General features: G+C 52.4%; 2 protein-coding genes across 5 annotated transcripts in view; both read left to right on the plus strand.

The window, feature by feature from the left end:
• The window catches only part of Msi1 (musashi RNA binding protein 1), a 27,066-nt gene that overhangs the window by 14,466 nt on the left and 2,777 nt on the right, over positions 1 to 9,823 (plus strand). The window contains exons 10-14 of one of the 4 annotated variants that reach the window (XM_005344308.1): positions 2,144 to 2,224; positions 3,938 to 3,994; positions 6,499 to 6,567; positions 7,226 to 7,413; positions 7,819 to 7,882. In XM_005344308.1, coding sequence (XP_005344365.1) covers positions 2,144 to 2,224; positions 3,938 to 3,994; positions 6,499 to 6,567; positions 7,226 to 7,413; positions 7,819 to 7,860 — 437 coding nt within the window. In that variant the 3' untranslated portion in view covers positions 7,861 to 7,882. The remainder of the gene's footprint in view (positions 1 to 2,143; positions 2,225 to 3,937; positions 3,995 to 6,498; positions 6,568 to 7,225; positions 7,414 to 7,818; positions 7,883 to 9,823) is intronic. The other 3 variants (XM_026785987.1, XM_026785993.1, XM_026785995.1) reach the window with 3 other exon arrangements.
• The window catches only part of Pla2g1b (phospholipase A2 group IB), a 25,072-nt gene continuing 24,768 nt past the window's right edge, over positions 9,520 to 9,823 (plus strand). Inside the window, exon 1 of the mRNA XM_013349166.1 lies at positions 9,520 to 9,579. Coding sequence (XP_013204620.1) covers positions 9,520 to 9,579 — 60 coding nt within the window. The remainder of the gene's footprint in view (positions 9,580 to 9,823) is intronic.

Genomic DNA, 9,823 nt, shown 5'->3' on the forward strand with positions numbered 1-9,823 from the left:
GGTTGTGAGCCACCATGTGGTTGCTGGGAATTGAACTCAGGACCTTTGGAAGAGCAGGCAATGCTCTTAACCACTGAGCCATCTCTCCAGCCCCGCGCTTTAATTCTTAAAAATGTTATGTGTTTGAGCGCGTGAGTGTGCATGCAACATGGCATGCCTTGGAGATCAGAGGATATTTTCATTCACTTCTCGCCTTCCTCCTTCAGGGGGTTCTGGAAACTTAAACGCAGATCATCAGGCCTGCTTAGCATGTGCTTTACCCTCTGAGCCATCCTGTGACCCCAACTTTTTGTTTAATGTATCATGATTGTGTGTATATGAGAGCAGGTGCACATAGGCAACAGGACACACGTGGGGTCGGAGGACAACTTTCGGGAGTCAGTTCTCTCCACAGTGGACCCGGATTGTCAGGGGTAGGGCCGAGTGCTCTAACTCGCTGACCTGCCCTTCCCACCTCACCTCATAGTGTGGTTGTCAGCATTAGAATTTTATACTGGTGAAATATTTCCATCTAATGTACTATTTTCTACTACTATTAGATGACCAAATTTTTTTTGCTGTTGCCAGATTGTTTGTTTTAGACAGGGTCTCACTTTGTAGCCCTGGCTGTCCTGGACCAGGCTGGATTCACAGAAATCCACCTCCTCTGCCTCAAGGGCTGGAATTAAAGAAATGTGCCGCCGTGCCTGGCTATATTATATTATATTATATTATATTATATTATATTATATTATTTTTGTTTATTTGAGACAGGGGTTCTCTCTATAGCCCTGGCAGTCCTGGGACTCATTCTGCAGACCAGGCTGGCCTCGAATTCACAGAGACCCGCCTGCCTCTGCCTCTATGGTATTAAAGGTGTGCGCCACCACCTCCAGACTTTATTTTATTTTAAATTTCTTGAGATGGACCCATGTTGCCCAGGAGAGTCTAGAACTCACAGAGTAGCCAAGGATGACCTTGAACTCCCGAGGTGACTGGCAGGTGTGCACTTTGTCAGGTTGTGTTGTTTTTGCTCGGCAAGCATTCTGCTATGCGGGCTGTATCCCCATCTCCAGGATTGTTGTAGCAGCCCTTGGCCCTCCCAGACAGGATCGGGGCTGGAATGAGGCGTTTCACCGTTTCGTCTTTTGTCCTCACCCTCATCCTGCACTGTGAGAAATGCCTTTGCTATCTGTTTGTTGTTTTTGGCTTAAGTGTTCTTAAGCTGCTTTACCCTCATTTCCAACACTAAAATGTAAAAAACAAACCAACAAAAAAAAACCCTGAAATGAGTAGTTTGACCGGACACTGCTCAGTGGATCGAGGGTCTGCTGTGCAGTTGTGGTGACTTGAGTTCACATCCCTAGGACCCCCATGAAAGTCAGTCACAGCCACGTCTGTAACCTCTGTGCTGGGGATTCGCCGGTGACCCGGTCTAGGCAACTCTAGGCTCGGTGAGAGCCCCCTGCGTCAAGATAAAATAAGGCAGAGAGTAATGGAAAAGGACAGTCGGCATCAGGCCCTGAGAACATGCGTGCGTACACCCCCGTACACCGCTCACACCACACACATGAAACTTAAAAGCCAAAGCGATAAAAGAAGTGGGGTTGGTGGTCAAGGACCTGAGAGCTAATCAGGTCTGAGGTGTTTTCTCTGGGGTTGTAGGCTATTGGCCCTTACGACATCACGAGATGACCAGTAGAAACTGTAGCCTCTGGGCAGAAAGCTGCGAGTGGGGTGGCCCGGCTGACACTAGCTCGGAGGTCTCATGGGAAATGGCACAGGCGGGGATGACAGTGGCTGCAAAGGCCCTGAGCTGAGCTCTGCAAACTCTAAGTCAGTGTGGCTGGAGAGGCGGGAAGAAGCCGAGGGTGGGAGGTGGGAGCTGAAGTGGGAAGGAGTTGGGGAACAGGGTTGCATGTTCTTGGTCAGTGTCCCCTCTCTGTGCCTTAGTCTCCAGGCCTGTGATGGAGGCTCCTTGCAATCGCTCCTGTTACTTGCAAGGTTTAATGAGATAATAAATGTACACCGTGCTGAGCACAAGACTCGGTGCACAGAAGGCTTTTGGGAAACAGGACTATCTGTGACAAGGTGAAGGAAGACTATGAGCAGCTGTGCCCCAGCTGTGGGCAAGGCATTTCATGCTGCCCCCTTGTCCCCTCAGGTTACCCAGGTTTCCAAGCCACGACCTACGCCAGCCGGAGTTACACAGGCCTTGCCCCTGGTTACACCTACCAATTCCCTGGTAAGTCCTGCTGGGTGACCCCCTACCACTAGCATGTCCCCAGTTCCCAGGCAGTGTTAACCCTCAGGGTGGTGGTGTCTGGGGTGCATGGCTGGGGTATTACCTGCTGGAGGCTTGGAAGGAAGGGCGTGTCTGAGGGAGGAAGTCCTCTGCCCTCCTTCTTAACCCCTCCAGGAGTTGAGAGTTGGGGCACCTCGTGTGCACTGCATGGTACAGTACTCGCCCAGCCATCCATTCTCTCTGTCTTCTGCCTTTCTCCAATCCTGACCCGACTCCAGGATTGCCACTTCTACCAAAGACAGCACTGGGTGTAGTGGGGGCTTCCCGCAGGGCCGGTGTGAGTCAGGCCTTCACCAGTGGCTTCTCAGTCCACAGCCTGAGAGCCTACAAGCTGAACCCTTAAAACTGAAGTAATGGCCGTCCTCATTTGTAATTGAGCGTAAAGGGAACACTAGACCTGTTATTTAAACTGAAATTTCAACATAATTCTGGGTCGCCCTGTTATTATTTAATATTGTTTTCCTTTAAGCCTCGAATCATTCCCAGGCCCTTATTTATTTTATTATGAGTGCTGGGAATGGGCTTGGGACCTCACACATGCTAGGCCAGTCCTCTAGGAGAGCCATATCCCTCAGTGTTGTTCATTTATCTTTGAAACCGAGCCTCCTGCCGCCTAGGCTGCCTCAAGTTCACCGTGTAACCATGTCCATTCTTGAGTGCTGTGACCACAGGTCAGGCACCCAGCCAACTGAACCACAGCCCAAGCCCCCTGCCAGACTGGGAAGTGAACCCGTGGCCTTGAGAGTGTTAGATAAGTGCTCTCCCACTGAGCTGCCGAGTTCATCTGGGTCTTACTTAACCGGAGGGGTCCCTAAGCACCTATATCCTCTGCCCTTCGGCTGCTTAACTCGGAGCCCTTAGTATACACGTCCGACCCTCCCAGGAATCCCATTTTATAGATGAAGAAGCCTACTGCTCAGGGAGGGCTGAGAGCTGCTGCAAAGGCCCAGCTGGTACTTGGTGTCACTAAGAGCTTACCCACTGAAGAGCACCGCTGTTCTAGAGGGCAGAGGTTCAATTCCTAGCTCCACGTGGTGACTTGCAGTGGCAGGGCCCTGAGACCCTGCTCTGTGCACGTGGCATGTCCGCATACTGTAGGCAAAACACTCGTACACAAAGGAAATCCCTTTTGTTTTTTTTTTTGAGGCAGGGTTTCTCTGTGTAGTCCTGGCTGTTCTGGAATCAGGCTGGCCTTGAACTCACAGAGGTCCTCCTGCCTCGCCTGCCTCTGCCTTCCGAGTGCTGTGATTAAAGGTGTGCGCCACCACCGCTGCTGGGCTAACGTAAATGAATCTTAAAACAAAAACAGGGCTTGGAGTGCAGCTGAGCAGTACAGTGCTCGTCAGGCCTGGGGGAAAGTCCTGGGTCCAACTGTCAGCACCAAAGATCAGGAATCCTAGTGCTGGCGTTGCCTTGTGCCCAGGTTTGAGCGGCACCTCTGGCTTTGTCCTCTTCCCTTCTTCCTCTCTTCTGTGTCACCGCTCTGCCTCCGCCTCACCTACCGAGACTGCACCCCTCATCTCCATTTCCAGTTCTTTGTCCCATGCATGGTCTGTCCCTCGCCCATGGTCCCTCCAGGTGCATTCCTTTCCCCTTGGCCGCGCCAGAGGGGCTCCCTGACTTCTTCCTAAGCTGTTTTACGTTTCATTTTAGAATTCCGTGTAGAGCGGACCCCTCTCCCGAGCGCCCCAGTCCTCCCCGAGCTTACAGGTCAGTGGCTCGGATTTTGTACATCTCATAGGCCACGTGGGGAATAAGAGAAAGGGAGAGGGACCTTCCTGGGTAAAGCTGAAGGGACCCTTTCCTCCTGCCCACCAGCCCCATGGCTGTGAGGACATGGCACACTGTACTTGGGCACTGGCCAGTTGGTTCAGCTACATGGCCCTCAAGGGTGGGGCGTGAGGCCAAGTGAAGCAGATGGAGGTAAAGTCACTCAATGATCCATTTGGCAAATATTTATCTAGCGCCTCCCATGCGCCAGGCACCATAGAGGCTCTGGTACCCAGTGGTGAACAGGCTAGGGTCACAAACTTGGAGCACAGCGGGCTATGGGGACTTTGTACAGGGAACTGGGCATGCCTGTACTCAGTGCCAGCCCACCCTTGAGGGGCTCCAGATCCAATATTCACATCTCATCTCTCCTGAGAAGCCAGAACCCCCAGCTTTACTCTTGTACGATTTTTTCAATCCTTATTCTGTCATGGTAACGCTTCTCAGTTCATCAAGATCTGAGGGTCAAGCGACACGTGTCTGATGACTCCATCTGACTCCAGGGATGTCCATGGGTTACCTCTGGGGGAACGAGGTCAGAGTCTTTGGCCACGAGGGCGAAACTGAGCTGTGAGGCTGGGGCAAGGCTGAGTGGGTTTCTCTGTCCGGCCCGCTTCTCTCCCATCTTACCTGCAGACTCTACCGCCAGCCTGACTATATGTGGGGCACTGCTTCAGATCTTCCTTCCAAGGGGTGCTCAAGGGTCTGTCAGAATGGGAGTGGGAGAAGAAAGACTCGGGGCAAAGGAAGGGGAGGCGGGGAGGAGATAGTGACTGCCACGAACAGAGTGCCCCGGCACGAGGGCTTCCTGTCCCCTCACGTAAGAAGACCTCTGTGTGAGGACCTACTGTGTGCAGCATGCGCCACCAGGCCTGGGGGGGGGGGACAAGAAGGAGCAAGACTACCCAGGTTCTGCTCTTATTGATTGTGTGGGCCAGCAAGGATAACTAATATTTATTATGCCAAGAATAATTCTTTACACTGTGATAAGCTCTCGGTGAGGTTAGCTACTTAGAGTTTGCTTTGTGAAGGGTTAGGACCAAGACCTCAGTGCCCAGTGTCTACTCTGTAAGCCTGAGTCAGGGAATGCCAACGCTGAAGGTATCTTGGCAGGGGAGGGCATGGGTTCTGGCCTCTGTAACTCCTGGGAATGTGATGTCTGAACTTTTCTCTTGGCTTGGAACAAAGAGATGTGGGTATTTCTCTTATGTGTTCGGTACATATTTATTGTGCTGACCCTGGGCCAGGCACTGGGGGACATACACAAGTGAGTAGATAAGGCCCCTGCCTTTCCAGGAGCTGGTATGTTCATAGAGACGGATGGATTAATGAAGTAAGCGAAGTTCCACGGGAAGATAAAGACGCAGCTGTGCGGAATACGTAGGGTTTCATGCTGGTGGAAGGATAGGGGAAGGGCAGGGGCGAAGTCCCAGTGAGAAGAAGCCAGCAGATGCTCCTTTGCAGAAAGGTGCATCCAGAACTCAGGAGCCACAGTCGTTGGGTTTGAATCCCCTACACAATGACTTTGTTGAAGATTTTCAGGGGATGGACTGGGGACTGTTTATCTGGTAGACTGCTTGCCTTGTGTGCACAAAGACCCAGCATCAGTTCCCAGTACCATATAGACCAGTAATGACGGCACACGCCTGTAACCCCCGTACTTGGGAGACCCAGCATCAGTTCCCAGTACCATATAGACCAGTAATGACGGCACACGCCTGTAACCCCGTACTTGGGAGATGGAAGCAGGAGAATCACAAGGGAGTCTGGGATAACAAGGCCAGGTCTCAAAACACCAAAAAGAAGATGGAAAAAAGGGCAGAGGTCTCTTTTACCTTTTTAGTGCAGACATTTATTAAGTGTCTGTTGTATACAGAGTTGCAGAGGGGAACAGTCGTAGATGAGAAGGGAGGAGAGAGGAAGACAGAAGAGGGGGCTGGGGGACTTGGAGGGGGCACTGGTCATTTTTAGCCTGGTAGTCAAGGAGTCCCTGAGGAGAGTGGGAGGATGCAGGACACAATCACAGAGCTGGGGTCCTGTCGGCCTGACCCTGTGGGGGGCTCTGTAGCTCACCGTCCTCAGCCAGTCCTCCCTTGAAGTAATGGGCCTGGCTTCTGTGCCCTGGGCCAGTTGGTGACTGGCTGGGAAAAGGACTGTAATGTCCCAGTCACTCTGAGCTAGACGGTCACTGTCCCACCGAGGGTCCTGTGGACACAGTGCTACTCGAGTCCATTGTGGAAACGGAGGCTGGGCTGCACCCTGGGACGTATCAGGTCAGGGCACACAGAATGGCTGTTCACAATGGCTGTCTGTGCTTTGACCCCGGGGGGAACACAATGACCCCCTTCTCCAAGCTGGGGCCAGGTGGGAGAAGCTCTGCCAGATGGTAGGGTCCCCTCTCGTGCCCTCTTCCTTCTGCTCAGCGCCCACACCTTGTCTTCCAGCTATTCCTCTCACTGCTTATGGTCCCATGGCAGCAGCGGCAGCAGCGGCAGCGGTAGTCCGAGGGACAGGTGAGGCCTTCTGGGAAGGGAGCACTGGAGGGGCTGGAGGAGTCCAGAAGGAAGAGGCTCCCGCTCCAGCCATTGACAAAGGGTTCATTTATTCAGTCACCCAAGTATTGACTGAGCTGAGGACATGAGCCAGCCGAGGGTGACTCTGGCAGTGTCCCCCAGAGCGTGCTCACTGCGGGGTGTCAGGGTGCAGAGGAGCATGCCCTGGGAATGGCTGCTACGGCTCTCGGGGCATCCGGCCCTAGAGGCGTTGCCAGCTGGTGCTTTAGGGAAGGCCAAGGAAAGGCTTGTGGGAGATGGTACAAGAAGGGGTAAGGATTGCTCTAGCTGAGGGAATAGCCAGTTTGTATGGGTCAGTTACAGGAACAGGGAGTGGGGAAAATGGAGCTTCAAGCAACAGAGGGACGTAGGCCAGCCCTAGACAGTGCACGGGGCTGCAAGATGGAGGAAGACTTGAAGGGGCTCACGGGGAGAGGAGGCTGTCCAGTGGTCAGACAACATGGTGGAGGCTGGGGAGGAGGGATTTAGTGGTCTCCAGGGAGGGGCATCTACAGGCCCCGGGCAGGCATGGGAGGAGTTGGAGTAGGTGTGGTGGGGTGGCTGTGGTGGGGTGGCTGTGGGCATCCGGGCTATCACTGTCTTCTTTCTGGGTTGCCAGGCTCTCACCCCTGGACGATGGCTCCTCCTCCAGGTTCTACTCCCAGTCGCACAGGGGGCTTCCTGGGGACCACAAGCCCCGGCCCCATGGCTGAGCTCTACGGGGCGGCCAACCAGGACTCGGGGGTCAGCAGTTACATCAGCGCCGCCAGCCCCGCCCCCAGCACTGGTTTTGGCCACAGTCTCGGGGTGAGTGGCCAGGCCTGATGGCCTCCACCTCACCCCCCATCCTGGGAGATCTCTGAAATCAGGGGAGGGAGAGGTTTTGTCCATCTTCTGGTGCGAAGTGAGATTGAGGGATGGTGACAGAATTTCTTCTTTCGGGAAGGACAAGAGGGTGTCCTGTGGCACTGTCAGTGGCTCCAGGATGTTGTGCAAATGAGATACCATCTCCTTTCTGTGTGCTTTGAGTCCACTCAGGAGTGCCCTAGTTCTAACCAGGGAAATGGCTCTACGAAGGTTCCAGGCCCTGCCTTGCACACGTGCCAGCTAGAAGGATCTATCTCGCCTTAGGGTTCCCTCAGGAATGACAGGAGCCTTCAGTTTATCTGAACTTGCCTCAGGATCCTAGGACTCTAATTCTTGTCTTTTCAGGGTCCCTTGATTGCCACAGCCTTCACCAATGGGTACCACTGAAGCAGGGGAGAGGTGGCAGGAGGTGAGGAGATGGAGAGGAGTGGGGGCGCTGGGAAGCTGATCCTTTGCAATGCTGTTGTGAATGTTAGCCCCATTTCCACTTAACAGTGTGCACAGCCTACTACTGGGGGAGACAGACCTGGATACCAGCAGTGGCCAACAGACAGAAGAGAAGCCACTTAGCTCGCTACAGTCTGATGTAAACTAAGTCAGGCATGGTGGCATATGTCTGTAATCCCTGCACTTGGGAAGCTGAGACAGGAGGATGGCTTTGAGTTCTAGACCAGCAAGGGCTCCAGAGTGAGACTGTCTCAGAAAGAGTTGGAGAGGTAGTCGAGTTGCTAAAGTTCTTCTGAGCAATCGTGAAGACCTGAGTTTAGATCCCACATAAAAGGAAGAAGACAGTGGCCCTGCCCGGGACCCCCAGCACTGACAGGCAGGTCCCTGAGGTTTGTTAGCCAGCCATTCTAACCAGATGGAGAAGACGGTTGCCATCAGCCTCTGGCCGCTATGTGCATATACACGTGGGTACACTTAATGTCTTCACGTATGTTGTGCGTGCACAGACACTAACAAATACACCGTACAACACACAGCTACACAAATACATAAATATTAGCCCAACACTGGGGAGACAGAGGTCAGTAGATTATAAGTTCAAACCAGCCTCATATGCATAACAAGACCTTATCTCAAGAAACCAAATATTAATTAATATAACAAATATGAAAATGAAATATAAATTAATCATATTTCATTGACTGACAAAGATTTTTTTTTTTACAATTGATGACTCCCAACATTGCTCTCTGTCTAAATTGGCTCCAGGTTCCCAAGGGACAGTCTTATATGTCAAGGTTTTTCAAGTGCTGGGGATTGAACCAGGGTCTCTGCACCTGCAGTTAGAGGTGACTGTGAGCTGCCATGTGAGTTCTGAGAGCTAAGTCCAGGCCCTCTGCAGCCAGAGCTCTTACCCACTGAGCCATTTCCTAGCACCCCATCCGGGCTTTAAACATTTATATTCTTTGATTTAGTAATAACTGCTTCTAGGCATTTATTTTAAAAACTGCAAACTAGCTGGCATGGTGTATCATGTCCCAGCACTCAGGAGGCAGAGGCAGGCAGATCTCTATGAGTTCAAGGCCAGCCTGATCTATACAGCAGGATCCAACCCTACCAGCGCAACACAGGGAGACCCTACCTCAAAAACCAAACCAAACTAAACCAACCAGCCAAACAGTAACCGCCCCCCCGAAGAATGTAAGTAGACAGAATATATGCATACAACAGAAAATTACACAGCTATTAAAATAGAGTATGGGATTCGCACATATGGTTCCTATGTGTAGTCAGAACACCCAAGAAGCTGGTGGGGGCCAGAGTTGCCAGGTGGTGGTGGTGCACACCTTTAATCCCAGCTCTCTGGAGGCTGTGGTAAGTGGATCTCTTTGAGTTCGAGGTCAACATGGTCTACAGAGCGAGCTCCAGGACAGCCAGTGCTACACAGTTAAACCCTGTCTCCAAAAACGGAGAGAGGGGGTAGAGAGAGAGACAGACAGAGAGACAGAGAAACTGATGAAGGAAGAGCATCACAAGCTTGAGGCCAGCCTACAAAAAACCAAATCTTTAAAAAGTGTAAAAACAACTGGTGCGGTGGAGATGGCTCTGATTATGAGCACAGAGGGCCTGCGTTCACATCTGCAGTTCCAGGAGAGCAGAGTCAGTGTTCTCTTCTCTCCACAGGCCCGTGCACACGCGCACACACACACACAAGTGATTACTCCACAGGCTCCTGCACCCGTGCACGCACACACACACACAAGTGATTACTCCACAGGCTCCTGCACCCGTGCGCACACATACATGCACACACACAAGTGATTACTCCACAGGCTCCTGCACCCGTGCGCACGCACACACACACACACAAGTGATTACTCCACAGGCTTCTGCACCCATGCAC

The sequence above is a fragment of the Microtus ochrogaster genome, chromosome 2 (assembly GCF_000317375.1).
Source record: "Microtus ochrogaster isolate Prairie Vole_2 chromosome 2, MicOch1.0, whole genome shotgun sequence".
In the NCBI taxonomy this organism is placed as follows: domain Eukaryota; kingdom Metazoa; phylum Chordata; class Mammalia; order Rodentia; family Cricetidae; genus Microtus; species Microtus ochrogaster.